Here is a 22,943-nt window from a genome sequence, read left to right as displayed (position 1 = left end):
TTGATTTGTTCAGACTTTCTAGTTCGTACTGGCTCAGTCTTGGTAGGTTGTAGATTCTATGAACTTATCCATTTCTTCTAGGTTATCTAATTTGTTGGTGTACAATTATTCATAGTAGTCTCTTATGATTCTATGTATTTCTGTAGGGTCAGTTATAATTTCTTTTCTGGTTTTATTTGAGTCTTCCCTCTTTTTCTTAGTCTTGCTAAAGGTTTATCAATTTTGTTTATCTTTTTGAAAAACTAGCTCTTAGTTTCATTGACCTTTTGTTTTTCTGGTCTCTATTTCATTTATTTCTGCTCTGAATTTTACGTCCTTTATTCTTCTAACTTTGGGCTAAATTTACTCCTCTTTTCTAATTCCTTGAGGGGTAAAGTTAGGTTGACTATTTGTGATCTTTCTAATTTCTTAATATTTGCATTTATTACTATAAGCTTCCCTCTCAGAACTGTTTTTGCAGCACCCCATAGTTTTTGGTATGTTGTGTTTCCATTTTAATTTTTTTGAAATATTCTTTGATTTCCCTGTTGGTTTCTTCTTTGACCCATTGGTTGTTCAGGAGTGTGTTGTTTAGTTTCCACACACTTGCAGATTTTCCAGCTTTCCTCGTTTTATTTCTAGTTTCATACCATTGTGAACAGAAAAGATACTTGGTATGATTTCAATTGTCTTATTTTGCTAAGACTTGTTTTTTTGCTCTATCATATGTCTCGTTGAAAATGTTCCACGTGCACTTAAGAAGAATGTGTATTCTGCTGCTGTTGGATGGAATGTTCTATAGATGCCTGTTAGGTCCACTTGGTCAAATGTTTGGTTCAAGCCCATCATTTCCTTGTTGATTTTGTCTGGATGATTTACGTATCACTGAGAGTGGAGTATCGAAGTCCCCTATTATTACTGTATTGTCTATTTCTCCCTCATCTATTAATATTAATATCTATTAATATTTGCTTAATGTATTTAGGTACTCAGATGTTACGTGCATAAATGTTTACAACTGTTACATCTTCTTGATGAATTGATCCCTGTATCATTATATAATGACCCCTTTGTTTCTTATTACCACTTTTGGCTTAGAGTCTATTTCGTGTGATATAAATATAGCTACTTCCACTTTCTTTTAGTTTCCACTTGCATGGAATATATTTTTCTATCTCTTCACTTTGAGTCTACATGTGTCTTTAAGGCCCAAGTGGGTCTCTTATAGGCAGTATATAGTTGGGTCTTGTTATTTTTATCCATCTAGCACTCTGTGCCTTTTGATTGATGAATTCAATCCATTTACATTTTATTCATTTATTTATTTTTGGCTGTGCTGGGTCTTCACTGCTGCACGTGGGCTTTCTCTAGTTGTGGCCAGTGGGGGCTACTCTTCACTGTTGTGCGTGGGTTTCTCATTGCGGTGGCTTCTCTTGTTGTGAAGCATGGGGCTCTAGGCACGCGGGCTCAGTAGTTGTGGCACAGGGGCTTAGTTGCTCCGCAGCATGTGGGATCTTCCCGGACCAGGGCTCGAACCCATGTCCCCTGAATTGGCAGGTGGATTCTTAACCACTGCACCACCAGGGAAGTCCCCAATCCATTTACATTTACAGTAATTATATGTAAGGACTTACTAATGTCATCTTGTGCTTTCCAGTGGTTTTGTATTTCCACTGTTTCTCTTTCCCTCTGTTTTCTGCCTACCTTTGTAAATTGGTTTTTTTTTTTTTTTTTTTTTTTTTTTTTTGCGGTATGCGGGCCTCTCACTGTTGTGGCCTCTCCCGTTGCGGAGCACAGGCTCCGGACGCACAGGCTCAGCGGCCATGGCTCACGGGCTTAGTTGCTCTGCGGAATGTGGGATCTTCCTGGACCAGGGCACGAACCCATGTCTCCTGCATCGGCAGGCGGATTCTCAACCACTGCGCCACCAGAGAAGCCCGGTTATTTTTTGTGGTGGTATACTCTGGTTCCCCTTTCTCTGTCTTTTGTGGATCTGCTCTAGGTTTTTGCTTTGTGGTTACTATGGCACTTACATGAAACATCTTATAGACAGAACAGTGTTCAATTGCCTATAAAAGCTCCACTCTTTTACTCCTCCCTTTTATATTATACATGTCACAATTTACCTCTTTTTATATTATTCATTAGCAATTTATAGTAGCTATAGTTATTTTTACTACTCCTTTCCTTTAACCATTACATTATAGTTGAGTGGTTAACACACCATCCTAACACTGAGTCAGTTTTCTAAATCTGACTCTATATATTTTACCTTTACCAGTGTGTTGTGTACTTTCATATGTGTTCATGTCACTGATTAGTGTCTTTTCATTTTGGGTTGAAGAACTCCTTTCAGCATTTCTTGCAAGGCAGGTCTAGTGGTGGTGAATTCCTTCAGCTTTTGTTTGCTTAGGAAAGCCTTTATTTCTCCTTCATACCCAATAGATAACTTTGCTGGTAAAGTATTCTTGGCTGGAAATTTTGATCTTTCAACACTTTGAATATGTCATTCCACTCTCACAACCTGTAGAGTTTCTGCTAGGAAATCTGCTGATAGCCTAATAGGGGTTCCTTTGTAGGTTACATTCTTGTTTTCCCTGGCTGCTTTTAAGATTCTTTATCATTGATTTTTGACAGTTTCATTATAATGTGTCTTGGAGAAGGTCTTTTTGCATTGAGATTATAGGGTGATCTATTAGCTTCATGGACATGTATGTCCAAGACTTTCCCCAGGTTTGGAAAGTTCTCAGCTATTATTTCTTAAAATAAACTCTTTGTCCCCTTCTCCTTCTAGAAGCCCAATTATTCTATTTGTGTTTTCTTGTTTCAATCTCATAACTCACATAGGCTTGCTTCACTCTTTTAAAATTTGTTCTTTCTTGTCTTCTGTGTTATTTCAAAATTCCTATCTCCCAAAGTCACTTATTCTTTCTTCCATATGGTCTCCCCTGCTATAGCTGCTCTCTATTGCATTCTTCATCTCATCCACTGACTTCTTCAGCTCTACGATTTGTTTGGTTTTTTAAAATTTCAATCTCTTTGAAAAGAAGTCATTATGTTAACATATTTTATTCCTGATTTTACTGAGTTGCCTGAGCCTTCTTGTAAAATTCATTGAGTTTCTTTATAACTGCTATTCTGAATTCTCTGTCAGATCATAATATTCTGTGCCTTTGAGCATGGTTGCTAGAGAACTGTCATTTTCTTTTTGTGATGCCATATTTCCTTGATTTTTCATATTCCTTGTACATGCTGGTGCTTTTGAATTTGAAGTAGCAGATACGTCCTAAACTCTGTGCTCATTACCTTCAGCAGATGGGGTATTATGTTCTATGGTTTTGGTATTATATCAGTTTTTCCTATGTGTTTGTGCTCCACTCTTCTTGCTCTGTCTCGTGGCCAAATTTTTAAGCTTTTGTGTCTTCTCTGATTCCTACAATTCACCAGGTTGGCTGCACACCTTTTTCCCCCAGAAGGTGGCGCTATAACTCAAGTTTGTGGTTTCTTCCCTGCCCATCAATAGGACCTGTTTTGAGTGGGCTCCTGATCTAGCAGAGCTCGCTCTCATGGACACACTGCGGAGCAAGCACAGGGAGCCAGCAGCAGAGTTGGGGGGAGGTGTGGGTTTAACACTTGGTGCATTGGGAGTGCCCACACACCTGGTAGGGAGATCCCCAGGGTGGTACCCCGGGGGGTCCTTGAGTGAACTTCCTACTGAGCATATGTCTTTGACACCATTTGAAATTCTTATCTGCCTCTTTCCCAATAGCTTTCCTTCCCACAGTTGTGGAGCTCCCACTTTAGTACTCCAGATGCTGGTGGAGAGAAACAGGTTTTTCAGCTGTGTTCCACCTGGCGAGGGTAGCTGGGTGCCTCTGCCAGAAAAATCAGCCCCTCAAAGTGTTTCTTTGGGGGGAGGGTTGATGCTGGGAAAGTTTCTCTTACCACCTCTGCTGCAAGCAAACTCATATTTTTCTTTTTCTCCAATGGTGTGCCAGAGTAATGCCTACAAAGTACTCTTGTAGGCACTGGAGAGTGAATGCAAAACCCAGAGGCATCCGGGCTGGGAGGGGGTGGGGCACTATGAACGTAAAATTCCTTTAGAAGAGTCTTATGTTATGTTTGTCGTAAACTATTCAAATATTGTATTCTACCATACTTACATATTTGTATTTGTATATTTTCCTACCTCATCCAAATCAAATCAGATTCTCTAGAGAAATGTGCTAATTTAATTCTATGGCTTTGCATACTCCAATTTTTTTTTTTTGGCCTACTCCAGTTTGAACCTTTTGTCCTCTCAATCCATCCTGCATACCCCAATTGTTCAAATCATTCTAAAATATTTGTTCTGCTATGCCATTCTTCTACTCAAATCTATATCTAGCCACTAGCCATTGGATAAGGTCCTGCCTAGAATGGCATCTCCCTGGACAAGTCATGTACGGTCTTCTATAATGTAGCCCAAATCTCTCTTCTTTAAAATCTAACTCTCCTCTATTCCTCAGTCTAAACCCTCTATTCCAGCCTATCTGACCTACACAACATTCCACAAAAACATTTGCTGTGTAGCTGCAGGCATCATTCAATACCCCATACTGGGAATGGTGGACTTACAAGGATACCAAAAACAATGAGACATGGTTATGGGCTCTCCTGCCCTTTCTCTCCACCTATTTAAATTCAACCCAACGCACCCTTCCAGGCCTAAGAGAACTTGCACCACTTTCCATGAAGCCCTCCCTGATAATTCAAGCCCACTTTTCATCTACCCTGCTCTACCTTATTTCAATCTTTCTTCAGAAAACAGTGCACACTCCCATCTCTGTTTCCTTACTGACCACTTATGCCTTAACACTGTGCAACCAAGTTTTACTTTTCACACTCTCTTCCAAGTGCTCCAAGGTCATGTGACTGCCCTTGGGACAAACCCAATGGCCTTTTACCAATGCTCATCTTCACTTCAGTGTCTGATACTACAGATCACTTCTTGACACCTCTCCTCCCTTGTACCTCAAAACACTCCATTCTCAAGGTTCTCTTATTTTTCTGACAATTCCTTCTTTCTCCCCTTCTTGCCTCTGCTCCTAAATGGAGGTGTTTTCCATGCTTTATTCTCTGCCCTCCTGTTCCTCATCCAAATGGGAACTTCTCAGCCTGCATCTCTAACTCCAACCTCCTCCTGAATCCTCTCCTTTTCCAGCTGCCCAATCAATATCTAGATCTGGGTTAATTATTTCACACATATTAAACCCTGTAATATGTAATCTGTTTTGGTAGAAAGAGTATTCACTCTAAGTCCTTACATCCCCTTCTACCCTGGAGAAGTGAGCAGAAGAATTAGGAAAAAAAACAATCTCTAAGAAATATGAAGAGCCCTCCTCTATTGGACAAGATCCTTCATTTCCTACGGAACTTGAGAGGCTAATCACAATAATCGTTTTGCTCCTCTTGCCACTTTGTGGCAGGAGGTGCCCTGGCCCCTCCCTATGCCAAGGGGGAATACTGTCCAGCTTGCAAGTTCCCCTGCCCCGCACAGCTCTACTTCTGCCTCCAGGGAGTGTTACTTCATAATACAACCTCCTTCCCTTCAGCACCCAGGTCTTGTTAGCACTTCAATGGTATGTCTCAGTTCTCTCCCACAGGAGTCTGACATTTTCAGGAGATATTCCCTAAAGAAGATGGAGTGAATTGGGTAAACAATGAAATGATCTTCAAGCCAACACTTGAACATGCATGCAGGGATTGACATTTATCAAAGTACTTGCAGATTCATTCATTATCCTCATTATAGTCCCATGCAGTGGGTGGAATAAGTATTATTCACAAATTACAAATGAGAAAACAGACACAGGGAGGGGAAGGGATTGCCTCAAAGTCACATATCAACTAGTTGACTGATGACAGAATGCAGACTCCAACCGGCTCTTCCCACTCCTCATCTAGTGCTTTTTAACGCACCCAATACTTGTCCTAAGTGTCCTCTCCCCTCTTCTCCCATCCCTAACCCTTCTCTCTGTTTTGCTTCTTACCTTTCATTTTCCCAGCCAGCTCATATATTTTTCTTGGCTCAGCAGATCTTTTTTCCAGAGCTGTGAATAAACCACCTCTGCCCCAGCGGCCAGAGTCATCTGACAGAAGAAAGAGAAAATTTTCTACTATAGGAGGCAAAATCCAGTCCACAATTTAAAAAAACAAAGGTACACCAAAGAGACTTGTAGAAGAATGATCTTTCAAAGAGCAGAAGAAACTAATCTTCTGCACATATTATACACTGGACTTCTCAAATATGTTTAGGTTTTCTGGAATATACTTGGCCATCATAAAAGAAAAGCATCAAAAAAATTAGTGTTCTGAAAGAGCAGAATCTATGCGGTACTTCTGTAATTCCTGGGAAATGGCTGAGGAAAGATGCAGAGCAGACGTAGTACAACAGCACACAACTCCCATTTTACAGGTAAGAAAATGGAAAGGTTAAATGACTTATTCAAGCTGGTACTAACACAGCTAGTTAGTACCTGGTATTTACAGTCGTTCATTCATTCAATCATACTATAAATATTTGTTAGTATTACATATCAAGAACTGTTTTAGTTACTAGGGTTAGCAGTGGACAAAAAAAAAATCCCTACTCCCATGAAGCTATTTCCTAGTTCAATGAAACAAATAAGGAAATACATAGGCAATACGTCAGGTGGTGATGTATCATCAAGTAAAATAAGGTAAGAAAGTGGATAGAGGAGAAAAGAGGGGTGAGGATGGGGTCTGGGCAATCAAGAGAGACCTCTCTGAGATGCAGACATTTGAACAATGCTTGATGTGGAGAAGTGGGGAAAGAGGGCTCCAGACAGAGGAAGTAAAAAGTACAAAGGTCATGAGGAAAGAACATGCTTGGAGTTTTGAAAGGATTCATTTGTCTTATAGATGTTACCTCTTTGTACTCTCTTAAAAACCTTGTGCAGAGAACAGGGCAGATCTTATACCATTATACAGATAAGGAAGTTGAGGCCCAGAGAGGCTGGGCTGCTCAACCAGATAAACAAGAGGGAAAGGAGTCAAATCCCAGTCTCCTGGTTCTAAAATTCACTCTTTTGACCACACAAGACTACACTGGGCCCATTAATCACCCCTAAATCAGGGTTCTGCCTCATTTTCCCCAGACCTTGGTACCATAAAGACTCAGGCCCCACCACTTCTCCTACCTATGCAGTGCACGATGACAGCATCCTCTGCCCCAGCCTGTGGGTGGGTGACATCACCGCTTACATACTTGATAGAGGTCGAGTCTGGGTCCTCATAACCCAGTTGGGCAGAGCGTTCATCTTCACAGTCCTCCAGGTCCTCTGGTTCGCTCTCCTCAGAAGGCAGGCAGAAGGACTGGTAATCGTTGGACTCCCACCAGGCCATCCTTCAACAGGCCAGAGAGGAAAGGAAATTAACTGGGCTTATCACAATTTCTCTTCGAGCACATCTTATACTGCTATTCACAAACAGTAAGTACCAAGTGGAGATGCAATTAGAAACTCACCCTGTTTTCTGCCTATTTGTAAATAAACAAGAAGCCTTACTGATTAGCCTAACTGCCTCCTGACTACTCTTCAAAACTGAGCAGCCACCGGATGTCACTATTTTTAAGAACATGTGACTAAAAGGGAATGTTCAAGTAAACTACTCTCGTTAGGCAGCTGAAATAAAATCTTAAAATTTTCTAGCTTCAACTGAATGCATCTTCTCTGCCTTAGGCACTCAGGACTGTCCTCTTAAGTAGACTAATTGTTAAGGTTAAAGTTTAATCTTCAAAAATGTATTCTAGGGCTTCCCTGGTGGCGCAGTGGTTGAGAGTCCGCCTGCCGATGCAGGGGACACGGGTTCGTGCCCTGGTCCGGGAAGATCCCACATGCCGCGCAGCGGCTGGGCCCGTGAGCCATGGCCGCTGAGGCTGTGCGTCCGGAGCCTGTGCTCCGCAACAGGAGAGGCCACAACAGTGAGAGGGCTGCGTACCGCAAAAAAAAAAAAAAAAACAGTATTCTATTACCAGTAGGAACTACTAGCTTTACAGCATTTTCTGCAATTGTAAAGTGATGTTCAACTGTGGACTCACTATGCAATAGTGATTCCTTTACCAACTGGGACCCTCAGCTTTATTAATAATACAATCAAATAACACATACATACTTTTTCTTATGTTCTGCTTCTTCCTTTTTCCTCTTCTTCTCCTCTAATAGTTTCTTTCTCTTGGCTGCTGCTTCTTGTCTTTTCTTCCTCCTGTCCTCCAGCTCTTCTGGGCTCAGAATCCGCTTCCTTTTCGTAGACCCCTCCACAAGGCCTGGGATGAGAACCTGTAGGAAGAACAAGCTCCATAACCAGGAAAGCAGGGGGCTACCTGTTCCTTCACGAGTTTCATTCATCCCTAAAACACACTCTGAACAGAAGCAACATGCTTAATATTTCACAAGACATTGCATCTCCATGCCACCTTGGGTGGTGGGAAGTGGTAGCAAGACACTTCAATTAATACATCTTGTAGGCATGGTATACTGTGCTCTAAACTCAAAAGCACTGCCATGGTTAGTATAGCAATACATCATTTTGATTAATTTCATTAGGAATAAGGTACTTCAGAAAATAACTTTTTTAAAAAATTGAAGGCATACCCTGCAGGATGTTATTTTAGGTTTAACCATTTTTAATGGAAATCTTCCTCAATGTATTATATTATTCTGTCTTAAACAGAATATTTCAACATCATGATTATCTTAATGACAACTAGCATTTAATGAGCACAGATTAAGTGCCAAATACTGTGGACATTACATACAACACTTATGATTGCCATCCTCTCTTAATGACATAGGGTCATGACTGTCAGCAGCAGGGTATGGTATTTTGGTGTAATACAGTGATCCCTTCAGGGGTGGCTTAGATAGACAAGGCTGCTATCACCTGCATTAAATGGTAAAATATACCCTCCTTGTTATTATTTTGATGCCAACTTCTTACACAGTTTTTATACGAGGGTACAGTCAATGATACTTATATTTAAACAAACACTTACACACTTATTTCTTAACCAATCACTCCCAGCATCATTTTTTGTTCTCTTAGGATGAACGTTTGAAAGAATTTATTCTTACATAAATTAATAGTTCTTACACTGCTTTTATTTCGGAGTAACCGGCCCTCTTGACTAGTCTTCTCCAAAAGGGTTTTCTGAACATTCACCAGTTGCTCAAATGATTTTCTGTCTTCTTTACTAGGCTCCTTAGAATAATCTTTACCTTCAAATAAGTACATGTGGTTTTCTAAAAACATAAAACACAAAGAGAGAAATGTTAGATACTAAAGAAAAATAGATTGATTCTAGTCAAAGCAATAACCAGGGTGAACAAAAGAGGAGCCTGTATTCTAAATGGGCTAAGACTAGCTTGTGATGAAGGTACTGGATTTCTGATCGCACTAATGCTGATGGGTGTGGGATCCACATGGGGATCTCCTGTATTTACTTTTCAAAGGAGAGAGCACGGCTAAAGCCCTTTTGGTCCATCTCTAGATGGTCTGTGAGTCTCTGCTGGATGCCTCCACCCTGCTGAGTTCTGGAACACTCATCACTCATTCATTCCACACTACTCCCCAGCATAAATCTCACCGACATTAAGGCTATCTAATAAAGGTAACCAAGAGCATATTTTTAAAATTCCAAACACACCTTTAACACTCAATTTTCCCCCCTTTGCTGTAATATTAAAAGGAACAAATAGAAAATCTAGAAGGGAATAAAGAAGCACAAAAACAATTTACAATATTTACAATATTCTTTGTAGATCTCATGAAGCATCTTCATGAGCCTCTCCACAGTTCTGATATAACTAACCCCACTTAAGAAAGGGAAAACTGAGGCTCAGACAGTGATCAAGAGACTCCCCAGTTCTCATTGCTAATAAGTGAAGAGGCAGGATTTTCTGACTCTAAGGCCAATGTGCTCTTTTCAGTACATTACTGTTCTCTATAGAAGGATGGAAAGGTAACAGGCCAGCAAATAACAATTACAATAACAATAACGGTGACAGTGTAAACTTGAATAGTATTTTATGCTATGTGTTTTGCAACTGTGTAAAAGAGTAAAGCAGATACTAATAGCACCGTTTTACAGATGAGGACACAAAGGCTCAAAGAGGTTGGGTGATGTGCCAAGATCATGAATCACATGATAAAGAAAGTCATAACAAGCCAAGACTAGCAACCAGAGAGAGGTGAGACAATGATTCTAAAGTGAAACATATTTAATAGCACATGTTACCAAAAATGTATTTTCACAGCATTATAAAATCAGCTGTAAGTATGCTTTCCCCAGAGAGTATGAAAGCAAAACATTTTCATTCTCAAGAGATCAACTGCTTCACACTTGTACCCAAATCCAACCAGCTGTAATTCTAATTGGCATTTGTTAATTAAATCAGCAGGGGGCTTTCAATGAGGTGCTCTATCAACAAGTGGAAAAAAAAAAATAAAGAGCCAAGAAGTGTAAAATATCAACATATGTATCTTCATGCAATTCTCAACTTACGAACGTGATTTTAAAAAAAAAAAAGCCTGGCATTCAAGATAAAGCCACCCTGTTTTCTATTTAATTTTGATAGGGGATGCTGTAATTACTAGTCTTTCATATTTATTTGTATTCTTTTAACCATGCTATCTGTCTTCAGTTTGCAGCCCAGAGAAGTTTGGAGACCACAGGCTTAGACACTTATCTATAGCCTGCCAATGGAACCATCTACCACAGAGTGAACTCTATACTCATTGATCAAAGACAAAATTCCAAATTTTAATACAACTGGGAAATCTTTTCTGGCAGCTGGACTGCCTGAAAAAAATATGTTTCTCAGTCCAACTGCCAAAAAAATTGTAATTATCTTTCTGGAAAACAGTGAAATTTTATTTTGTTCTACTAAACGTTAGGAAAATAGGCTGAAATTAATCTAGATGAGTGCAGAAATGGGTGCAAGCTTCAGTACTTAATGTAATCAAAATGCAACTTAAAAATAGGACCACATACATCTATTTCTTCTCCCACCTAAAATAACTACATGGCAGTAAAGGGATTTTAGAAAGATATATGAGACGACAGTGGATGAAAAGGTCAATAACTCTTTAGAAAATAGAAGTGGCTGGAGGGACGATAACAGAGTGAAAAGAACAGTGGAAGCAAAACACAGGTGCCTAGTCAAGGGGTGATTTTAAGAACACAGACCCTTTCAATCCCCCAAAAGCTTAGAACTTACCATGGACGAGGAACTGCATGGTGGGGGAACTGAGAGAAAATCTGCACACCAAATACAAGAGTGCCCTGAACCCCTTTACTCACGTTGTCTCCTCAATCTGAGCAAACAGGTTATTCCAACCCTTACCCACCTCTTCCAAGAAAGATATTAAAGGATTCGTCTCTGGAGAAACAGAGTTGCCCAGAGAAAAGACTTCCAATGCAGACATCTGGGAAGGTCCCCTTCAGTGTGAAAGACAGCTCACCAACCAGTGATGCTGGAATAAGCCCCGGGAGCCCAAACACCTGCTCAGGCCAGAGCTGCCCATCAGCTTTGGCATTTCACCAGCACAACTGAACAGACAGCCAGAGCACACCAGGTATTTCAGGAAAACTACCAACAAGGACAAGACAAATTTTTAAAAAAGAAGGAGAAGCAATCAGAGAAAAGAGAGACAACACAGGGAGTAGAGGAATACTTTGTTAAAAGATACAATAAATATTCTCCCTGTAATACTCTTTAAAAGTTATAATAAATGTCCTCAGAGAGAATGTTATATCCCTGGAATGAGAACAAGATACATTTAAAACAACAACAAGCAGAGAATAAGAAAGAGTTCTTGAAGAATAAAAATGGGATGCTAATATTAAAAAATTTAAAAGCTAAACTACGAGGAAAGTCAAAGAGCACTGTCTTGTAGAATCACGCCAGCTGCTGACATTCCAATCTCCCCAAACATCCTATAAAAACCATACAGAACAATAAGGATAACAAAACCACCCTGAACCCATGCCTACTACAAAACTAGGAGGCAGAGAGTATTACAAACTTCAATTTGCAGGTAGGTAGAGAAATGAACATCTCAAACCAGCTGAGTCGGCTCCCAAGCCCACACCAGAGTAGAGAGTCAGGCAGAGACGGCATAGAAAAGGGGCAACCGGGTTCTAGCAACGTCAGACACAGATCAAATTTATCCCACACGAGAAGGACACACCCCAAATGGGAAAATAATGAGGAAAGGTCTGAGACCTGGCAGATCAGAGCAGCAGCTACTAAGGAATTGAAAGGAAGGAACTAGAAAGTAGGTGCAGCTTACAATTTGGGAAGGCACTGCTTCTGGGGGAAAGAGACAACTTAGAAGGGGAAGACATGCTTTGACAGTTTGGTGGCAAAGGGAAAGAAGGAAGCAAGTGATGGAAATTCAGGGTCCTACAGAAACAAAAGAGAATCACAAAACCAGAAGTCATGCCAGCCCACTCTCCACCCAATAGAAGGAAGCAGTGTCGGGTTAAGAAACTGCCCTTCTCTGTATGAATGGAATAAGGTACTCTTGAATTAAGAAGTAAGACTATCAGACCTCTCACCCCAGTCCACACTGAATCTCTGTTGCCACTGGCACAGGAAAATAAAGTCATTTCAAAATAACCCTAAGACAACAGGAAACATCCTTACAAAGCTACTATGTGAAAAAAAAATTTCAAATAAGAAATTAAAATACTATAGACACAGAAATGGACAAAAGACAAATGTTGACCCAAATCAGAAAAAAAAAGACAAGATCATCTCATGATCATATATATTGCTTCACTAAAAAAATTAAAATTAACGGTACCTCACTTCACAGAGCAGTGAAATGAAAACATAGATATAAGGCACATAAGTTCACACTTAATGCTCAACTGGTGTTAACTATAATTTAAAAAATAACTCATTCTACTATTCAGAAAAGGGATCACTATGTGCAGCACCATACTAAGGACAGAAGGATTTACTAATAAACAAAGGAGAAGATGCTTGCAATCAAGGGAGGAAAAAACACAAATTAAAATCCTTGAGATTGATACCACCATAAGCATTAGTATCATCAATTTGGTTCAAAGTTCAGATACAAGGGAACAGCCAGACAATTTCCAATCAGCCTAGGAAGAGTTCTTGAACCATGTTAAGTCTTAAACAGTGTGCCCAGGATGAGAATAGGGCTGGACAGGAAAAGGATGTCCCAGGAGCAGTATCCAGGACTTTCCCTGGGGACCCATCTCACTTATGTTCTAACCTGGGATGGCTGTGCCATTGACTCTGCTCTCACCCCCCACTTACTTCCTTCCTCTTGTTCTCTGCTTCTTTCTTCTGCTGTCGGCAGGGCACCAGAGATCCACTGGCCATCTTTTGTTTCTCCCAGGATAGACTCCAGGTCTATTTCATCTATGGTGCTCCCCTCAGAGGACAGCAGTTTATCCAAACCGAATTTGAGTATCTCACTCAACTTGAATGAAGAAAACAAAAAGTTCAGTTGGCCCTCATGAAAACAAACATTGGATATCAGTGATTTGCAAAGTGGCTTAATGACACCAGGCACATTCCTTCTCTGATGGTCAGCCTTCTTTCTCTCCCCATGACAGATGACACCAATGGGGCTGTTTTGTAGTTGCATGATTGGTAAGCAGAGAGTAATAAATGATAGTCAGAAATGCTGACTTTAACAATTCTTAATAAACAAAAAAATCTAAGCCTCCAATTTTTTTTTTGAATAACAGCCATTTCCTGCATTATCTTAGCACTTCTCATGGAGTCTTTTTCACAGGCAATCCCAGCAGCCACATGAGAAGTCACAGACCCTGTTAGCTACTCTCCCATCCCCCCTTCCACTGCCAAACTTCTTGGAACGAGAAGGCTACATGGCGTACTTCTTAAGTGACTTCTTTCCTTTGGCAATTTTGTTCCTGCAGCACTGCTCTATGGAAACCACCTTCACAAAGACCAGTAACAACTCCCAACCACTAGACCTGGAAGCCCTTTCTCAATTCTAATGTTGCTGGACATTCCTCCAGCATTGCACTACCCTGCTTCTCTTTCCTTCTCTCTAATGTACCCTCAGCCTATCCCTAGGGCTGCAGGAACCACCTAAAAAGTTCAGATCATCTTTCCTGGCTTTAGCTTTCTACTTCCAACTCTGTACTTCCCTAAGTGATAACTCTGAGACTCTGAACCAAGCTGCATTCACATCTTGGCTCATTTGCATCTTGTCCTTTAGACTGGGTCAGTTATCTCCAGATGGTGTATTTTGTGAGTAACTTGGAAATCTTAATGTATTCTGTATCAGCTTGAAAAAAATTTAGACAGCTCACGTAAGCATCAAACAAACCTGGATACACTGATCTTTAACCTGGATATATATAACAAGGCGACTGGCACCAAAAATAGAAGAAAGCCAACTATTTATGAAAAAGACTGGTCTGTCCTGGGACACTCCCTTCAGTCTACCTTATATTTATGCTTTCACTTGTGATGTGTCTCAGTCACCAAGGGACTACATGTGTTTTCAGAGAAGCAATATATTACAGTAATTAACGGCAAGGGCATGTGCTTGGAAGTTAGAGAGTACTTGGATTGGCGTCCTAATAAATGAATGTCCTAGGGCAAATTATTTAAAATAGGAATAAAGAGAGTGCCTACCTCATTCTCTTGTTATTCATATTCATGGAAAGAAGCACTTCATATGATACTTAGCACACAGTAAGTGTTCAATGAATGTTCACTATATCTGCATCTACCTCTCTCTGTTTCTATTATGTTCCTCCTGCAGGATAACAAACCTTCTTCCTTCCTTGAGGACTTCAGGATCCTATACTTCTTAAATTTACTAAACAACAGTTACATCTTTTACTATTGGATTCTTTTTATTTTACAAACAAACCCTGCTTTCTTCTGAGACAAGGGCATTGGGTTGTTACCTTTGCTTTTGGCAACCAAAGAGATAACTTGCAGAGTCTTGGTAGGGAAGAGAGAAATCAGACGTTAGAGCCCGAACGTAACCTTCCGATAACCACGAGCTGGGCAAGATTCTGACAGAGCCCCTCTCAAACAGCCAGGGGTCTATGTTCCCACTAGTATTTGGCCCACAGCACAGAGGCATGTCTACTCAATCACATGGACATGCCCAGCAGCCTGCATCACAGAGACACCCCAACTGAATCCCCTGAGCCCCTCCCGCACTGGGAGAGAGTTCTAACTTCTCACTGACAACCCTTTCTCCTCCCACACCCAGAATGTGGGGACTCCAAGGCTCTGCCATCTATTCCCACCACCAGACCCTTGTCACTCTCAAGGTTCTATGTGAGAACTCGTGCATGGAGAACTATATTTAAGTGTCTCTGCAGTCTGTCCCTACCTCTCTCTCAAGCTTTCATCTTACATTTGTAATTGCCTTTTGGATAATGTGAAAAAAATATGTACAGCCGGCCCTGCCACCAGCATGGATAAGCATGCACACATCAATTGGGAACCAAAGGAAGAACAGAGAAAGAAAAAAAAAACACTTTGCACCTTGAGATAAACAAAAAATCAAACAAGTAAATGCATAAAACCCAGGGATACTTTCTAGTTCTAGACCTAAAATAGAAAAAACTTGAGCCTTTCATGGAAGTTACCGACTCACTAACAAAACCAATGCGAGCCCTGTCTTTTGCAAAGCTGATGTGTAAAGATACGCACTGGTCTTTGTGGATATGATAGCCATGTGAGAAAATGTTTTTTTAACCAGACTAACTGTAAACTAGGTAATTCTGCTTATAATAGTGTTTAACTTTATTTTCCTTTAAATACTTGTTGTATTGATATTTTGTTTGATAAACTAGTCCTTTTAAAGCCTACTTTCTTACAAACTTTTGCAAATGAAATTTTTGTCTGAGTTTTCCTCTAATAATACTTTTGTTTATATTTTATTTTTTACTGCAAACTCTGTTGACTAAAGCATAAATTATCTTCCCTTCCTAAAACTCTGCCTACCTCTATCTTCCTGATTTCTATCCTCATCATCCAGGCTTAAGACCTTACAGACATCTTTGAATTTCCCATCTCCCTAGCTTCCCACCTCTCAGCAGCCGACTCCTGTCATTTCTTCGTTTGTAATGTTGCTCACTCCAGACCCTCCCGCTGCTACTGCCCCGTCAGAGGTCTATCACTCACTTCACGCCTGGATCTTTCCAGTATCCTAGGAGTTGGTCTCTCCTCTTCCAGCCCCTCACCCCTGAGTCAAAATGGGAGAACCTGGGATATATCGTAATATGGGTTCTAATTTTAACCCAAGGGCTGCTACAGAATATCTCTAAGCCCTCTTCCAGAAGACAGCTTTCTCTAAAGTCTTCCAAGCCAGCACTTGCTTCCTATCCTGCATCCCCTTCTTCAAGCAATTAACTCTAGTTCTTTCGTCTATTTTTCCTATGGCATAATTTTGAATTCCTGATCTTGTCCACCTTCCTCTGAGTATGAAGGTGATGTAGAGCCCTGATCAAAGGGTCTGGGGTTAAGATGGAGGTATGAGATTAATCATTATTTATTATGCTGAGTTATTTTATCTAATTCTCTTAAGGCCCCCTGAGGTAACTTGTGGTATCCTCACTTTTAGAAAAACAAAGGTTAAGAGATCTGCTCAAAGCCACTCAGCTAGTAAGTGGCAAGGCTTGGATTTGAATTCAAGCAGAGGGATCCAAAGCCCGTCCTCATTCTGTATTTTTCTGCCTTTATATATCAGATTCATTTTAGCTCCCACAGCAGCTTGCATGCAGTAGATACGATGGCCGGTAGGAATCTGGCCAGAGAACAAATGTGTGGTTGGGAGAGTGGGTAGTTAATTCATTTACTTTCTCATCCACAGGAGCACTGACTAAAACCAGGACATATTCTAAAGTGAAGAATATGTTTTACCTGGAGGTCAGCATCCGCAGCAGGTTTCTGGGCTCCCAGAGTAAAATGGCCCCCTTCTATGATCGTGTTGGTGAGCTGCAGCTTGGAGGCTGCTTTCCTACAGACTATTTCTTCCACAGTGTCTCGGCCTATCAGCCGAATGACTTTAACGGACCTGTACAGAAGTCAAAGGAAAGCAATGTGCTAACATAGAAGGGTCTGCAAAGAAGGGCACAAGCATGCAAGGTCAATACATCTAAAAGAAAACAAACCCAAAATGCCATGTCCAGGGTACAACGGAAGAGAAGTGGTTGTATGTGAACTTGAGCATTTTTTAGACAGATCTGGCCTCTAATTCTCATTGAACCTTTCCAAAAAAGTCAAAGCAGGGATGATGAGATGGCCATAACTGGGGTTCCTTATCTGTGGTGGAAGAAAACTCCTGGGAGATTTAAATCATCCTCAGGCCAAAGGGTAAGACTTATCTTTTTAGCTTAGCTCCATAAAGCCATAACTTTATTTTTTAACTGAATTAGACCTTAACTCAGGAAGGATGAGATAAATAACTTCTAAAGCTTCCTTCCAGTCCTTTCACAATTTGACTTTGCTCTTTTTAACAAAGCAAGCATGAAATAATAACATGCCCATCCCAGTACTACCCGTGAGTGAGCAACAGAGCTGGGCTAAAACCTAGTGGTCTCTCGCCCTCCAGTCTAGGACTGTCACCGGCCCACACTCATCACCTTCCTCCCCAACCCAGAACTGCTCAGGAGCCAAGGAAGTGGAACCGTGCTATGCTTAAATCTCTCACTTGTTCTGGCCAATTCGGTGAGCCCTGGCAGCTGCTTGCAAGTCATTCTGAGGATTGAAATCACTGTCAACAAAAATAACGGTATCTGCTGCCGTTAAGTTCATGCCAACTCCACCTGAAAACAATGCAAAAAAGAATGTTATCAGCAGCACTGGGCTAGGGACCAGAAAATAAAGACACAAGGCTACAGTGGCCAGATTGATAAATTGAGAGCAGCCAAAACAATAGGCTTCATCCTTCAAACTGACATCCCCATCCCCAACTCTAGACAGAGCCTTGTAGTGGTTAAAAGTCCTACCTGGGCTCCTATCGCCTGACCTGGGAAAGTTTAACAACTGAAAGTAACAGAATGAGGGCAGCAGGGGTAAGGAGTAAAAGTGGGTACTTAAGTTCATGCCCTGAAGCCATCTTAAATCTCTTCTGTTTAAAAATCTTCATTGCAATTTGTTTAGAATCGTCTATAGAAAAAGCCACATGCTCTTTCAGAACCAGTTTTAAATATAAGTGAGGTCTGCTATGGGCAACATTAAGAGAAGAGCTCTTACCATCCACTGCAAGGTACAACTAAGCAGTAAGGCCCCTGATACAAGTTAATGAGAAGAGGGGATGCCATTTATTACACTCCCAAGAGGAGCGGGGAAGCTACCTCCCTCTAACAGGAGAAAACTTCAGTTAAGTCTCTTCTGTATGTGTTTCCACATTAATCAAAGACAAGGTAACAAAACCAACCGAAGGACAAGAACACTCGCTGGGACAACTTTCTGGTCTTTCTTCTGCACTGTAAGAAAAGGGCTGGGGAGGCTCCTTGGACTACAGGAATTAATTAAGAGAATCATGAAGGCAAATTATAGCCTTCTCTTTGATTAATATGGAAACAAGTACAAAACTGACTCCCTCTTTGCAGGGTCATTACAGCTTGTTGCTGAAACAAGCAAGTCTGAAACGGCTTGTTCCAAGAGCCAAAATTAAGGACTAACTTTTGAGACAGGCTACTGTCTCTAAGCTGGATCTCAAGATAAGCCAGGCAGGAAAATTCTAATTAAAGCCTTCATATAAAATTAAAGTTGGAATAAAGAGATAATAAAGACTGATTACTGAGAGATGCTAAATTATACTTAGTAATGATGATGGCTACCCTGGTGCTGTGCTTTACTCCTTGCCAGGCACTGTTTTAATAAGCACTTTACATATATTAACTCCTTTAATCCTCGCAACAATCCTATGAGCAGTTACTGTTATTATGCTCATTGTATAGATGTTGAAATGGAAGCACAGAGAGGTTAAGGGATTTATTGGAAGTTGCACAGCTGGAAAGAGAAAGTACCAGATTCAGTGCCACATGGTCTGGCTCCAGAGCCTATGCTTTTTACCCACTATTCCACAATACCTCCCAGGCACTTCTTTCATTAAAGTGTGCTCCCTAAAAATTTTCTTCTTCTTCTTGGGTTAATGTTGTCTAAGTTCAACTCTTCTTCATGAAGGGGTGATATTTTATAAATAAGTTGTAGCCAGACTTCTTTGGGACATATTCATGAGCTATCACTGCCACCTGGTGGCGATATGACTCAATCAGAAATATTTGAAAGTTGGAGGGAAACTGCTGAATAAATGATAATGATGCAAATCTGCAGCTAAAAAGCAAGAGCAAACAGGACAGTGTTTGGGAAAGACTCATGTCCAGAACTGCTTTGGCTTCTAAAAGATCAGTTTCAACTAATTCTGAGTACTCCAAGGAGATTAGTTGAAAAGCAGAGATCTCTTTCTTCCTAATTTTAGACGTTTCAAACAATGCTGCTCTCTGAATATGAAGATGATGAAATCAGTAAAGCATAAATAGGGCTGTTTTCCCAACAGTGATGATGTTTGCCCTGATCCTTTCGGTCTCTCCTAAGTCTACCCCTGAGACAACTAATGACAGGAACAAACGGCTGAGATCCAGGGTGCAGTCAATGATCTTGGAAGCGAGTGGGGTCAAATGAATCTGACCAGATCTTCACAATACAGAGGTGAGCCATACACAGGTGGAACAATCTCCTTGCAGTCAAGGAGTATATCTAACACTTCTTTTTTATACCCTATAGTACTAGGCGCTTTAATAAATACTAACTAAGTAAGCCTGAACTCTCTTCTCATAAAGATATTGATCTCTCTTTATTAATAGAGGACACATATCCCTTCAGAGATCCTGCATCTATTCCATCAAGATTTAGGTCTACAAAAAATAAAATAATGAAACTTAAGATTCTATGAGTTTCAAACTAACTTAAGGTCTGCTTGTTCCATGACATGAGAATAATTTCATCTCCAAGAGCTGATGTCATATTATTTAAAGAAATGAAAACATTCTGTAACTGGTAAAACACTATAAATGTCATATATAATATTTTTAACAAGTTTATATAGGCAATGTTATAAATAATTCTAACAAGCTGGTAATTTCATTATCACGTTTTTTAATACTAGATTTTTATTAAGCTTTTACAACACTATTCCAGAGCTACTTGTAGGAAGGACAACTAGTAGACAGGTTGCTATCTCATTCCATGGATGGGAAGGTAAGCTGTCTCTATCAAATGTGACTAAAATTTTTCAGAAAATCATATTAATCTTTCAGGATGATCCTAGGTCAACAGGCAAAGCAGATTATAATTACTTTCCAAAAACCCCAGGCTTTAGCCTTACTTCTTTGATGAGATGAAAGCTTAGATCGGTTGGATAGAAAAGAACACCATGCTAGAAGTCCAGCACCTTGATAAACTTATGTCATCTGCCTCAATTCCCCCTTTTTTACACTCCTCAGTAATAACCTCACCTTTCAGAGAATTAAGGAAAAACATACTAATGGTTAGGATGTAAATGTACCATGTCACCCCTTATTTGTCTGCTTTGGTCAGTGTCTATGCAGCCTACCTGCCCTGGTACTCAGGAGAAAAATAAAGATGGGCTGCTGTCCAAAGTTCCTGATGGCCAGGTGTCTCTCTTCTCCTCTCACGGAGCCATCCACACGCTCATAGCTGTAGCCTTCACACAGAGGGAGAAAACAGAGAAACATTAACCATTTCCAAGTATTCTCTGTGTAATTAAACACTGTCAGCTCAAAACCAAATGCTAATTTGTCCCTTCTCATATACAGGCATGCCCCTACTGTAAGCAATCTTCCTTTGGTTCTGAATAATGTTCTTACACTGCTTTCCTCTGTAACAGCCCCACACCCCAGGTAACTCTTCAGGGGCCTATCTGGACTGTTAAAAGTCTAAAAGTCTTGAGTAATGTAGTGGTCAAGGGATGTCACCTCTATAATCCATGTAGTCTTGGAGAATATCCAACATCTGGGTCATTTGGGAGAAAAGTAAAACTCGATGGCCCCTGTCAAGAAAAAGAAAAGGAAAACTGCCAACTCTGATAGTATTTAAGGTGGGTTTCGCTCAGGTGACACTTACCAAAGAATGCAAGTTTATAAAGAAATGAAATACTGAAGCAGAAATATAAATGCCATAATCATTTACAGAGACTTCTTCAGTAATGCAAAATGCTTTATGTAAAGATATAACTGCACATGTAGCTGTATCCTTAGAGCAGTTCTCAAACTAGAGTGGGGATACTCCCAGGAGCATATGTCAATGCACCAGAGGGTGTAGGAAGACTGGATAGCCAAAACACCTCTTTCTAGGATGTCAAATACTAAATGGAAAGAAATATACACTTTTAACAGCAAAATAAAAAAGATTTGTGAAGAGAAAAATGCAAAATTCAAATGTACAAAAAACAAAACAAAATTAGAGCTTGTGGTTGGCAATCTATAGCTATTCTCTACTTGGGGGTGAAAGTTTCTATCCTTTCAATGTATAGCATTATTGGTTAAAAATTCTGAGAAACATCACTTTAGAGAAGCAAAGGGCAGGTGGCATCTCATATCCCACGTGATACATGAGAAAATTTATGTAGGGAGAGGAGAGAGGAAAGGAGGAGGTAAAATGAATTAAGTCAAGAACAAATTCAAGGGAATTCCCTGGTGGTCCAGTGGTTAGAACTCTGTGCTTTCACTGCTGGGGACCAGGGTTCAATCCCTGGTTGAGGAACTAAGACCCCACAAGCTGCGCAGTGCGACCAAAACAAACAAAAAACAAAGTCAAGCTTAGAGCCCCATGCTATCAGCCATTATTTGACCGTCACAGAGAATGAAGTAAGTCAAAAAGAGAAAAACAAGTATCGTATATTAACACATATATGTGGAATCTAGAAATATGGTATAGATGATCTTATTGGCAAAGCAGAAATAGAGACACAGGCGTAGAGAACAAACATATGGACACCAAGGGGGGAAAGGGAGGGGTGGAGTGAATTGGAAGGTTGGGATTGATATATATACACTATTGATATTATGTATAAAGTAAATAACTAATGAAAAATAAAATAGAAAAAAAAGTTTGTGTAAACAAAGAAGCACAGCACTGTCAAAACATTCTCATTAGGAAAACTAATTTAATCTGATTTTGCAATGGGTGTAGATGAACAATTATGAACAACTCCTTCAAGACTCTAGCCTCAGATTGGTAGAAAACGCACTGAACTTAAAATCGAGGACCTCAGTTCTAATCCCATCTCTGTCATTTGCTAGCCGTAGTGGCCTCAGACAAGCCACACAACTTCTCTGGGCCTGTTTCATCACCTGTGAAAGGCAAAGGTTGGAGAGAAGATATTTATAGGTCCTTCTCCAACACTAAGACACTTAGGGTAGACACATCATAGATAATAAAATATAGTAATACATGCAGTTATTTGACTTGCACATTCCTAATGCTGGGCAGTTTTGCCAAATCTGAGGTTTTAGGTTGGTTCAGGCCTACTTGGGTCAGTTGTCCCTAAGGGATAACTTTGAAATCCTTGGGAAACTAGGATTTTTCTAGATTCCTCTGTCCCTCTGGAGATCAGGAAGATCAGATACAGGCTGGACACCAGGCCACTGAACACTTAGCAGAACCTTTAGAGGCTCCAGAAGTGACTCGGTCATCCGATGTCCGATTCATGTCTCAGGAAAAGAGTCCCCAAGTTCTCCCTGGGTTCAAACCAAACCCCACAAGTTAACAAAAGTAAATATTTACTAAGAACTTATTATGTGCCAATTCAATGCAAGGTACCAGCAGGAAATGAAACAAGAAATGCTTGAAGTTATCTCTGTCCTTGTGGAACTAAACAATATAGCTGGAGTGAGA

At 40.4% G+C, this 22,943-nt stretch overlaps 1 protein-coding gene across 1 annotated transcript in view; it reads right to left on the bottom strand.

Annotated features, from left to right (window-relative positions):
• Window positions 1-22,943, bottom strand: part of CHD1L (chromodomain helicase DNA binding protein 1 like) — a 67,750-nt gene that overhangs the window by 6,416 nt on the left and 38,391 nt on the right. Inside the window, exons 11-19 of the mRNA XM_059071601.2 lie at window positions 21,023-21,096; window positions 20,641-20,751; window positions 17,731-17,845; window positions 16,941-17,094; window positions 13,335-13,500; window positions 9,133-9,281; window positions 8,155-8,318; window positions 7,182-7,387; window positions 6,012-6,110 (exon numbers count right to left, since the gene is read on the bottom strand). Coding sequence (XP_058927584.1) covers window positions 6,012-6,110; window positions 7,182-7,387; window positions 8,155-8,318; window positions 9,133-9,281; window positions 13,335-13,500; window positions 16,941-17,094; window positions 17,731-17,845; window positions 20,641-20,751; window positions 21,023-21,096 — 1,238 coding nt within the window. The remainder of the gene's footprint in view (window positions 1-6,011; window positions 6,111-7,181; window positions 7,388-8,154; window positions 8,319-9,132; window positions 9,282-13,334; window positions 13,501-16,940; window positions 17,095-17,730; window positions 17,846-20,640; window positions 20,752-21,022; window positions 21,097-22,943) is intronic.

Source organism: Kogia breviceps, chromosome 1 (genome assembly GCF_026419965.1).
Source record: "Kogia breviceps isolate mKogBre1 chromosome 1, mKogBre1 haplotype 1, whole genome shotgun sequence".
In the NCBI taxonomy this organism is placed as follows: domain Eukaryota; kingdom Metazoa; phylum Chordata; class Mammalia; order Artiodactyla; family Physeteridae; genus Kogia; species Kogia breviceps.
The sequence above is the reverse complement of the archived record's forward strand: the minus strand, read 5'-3'. Positions and strand labels throughout refer to the sequence as shown.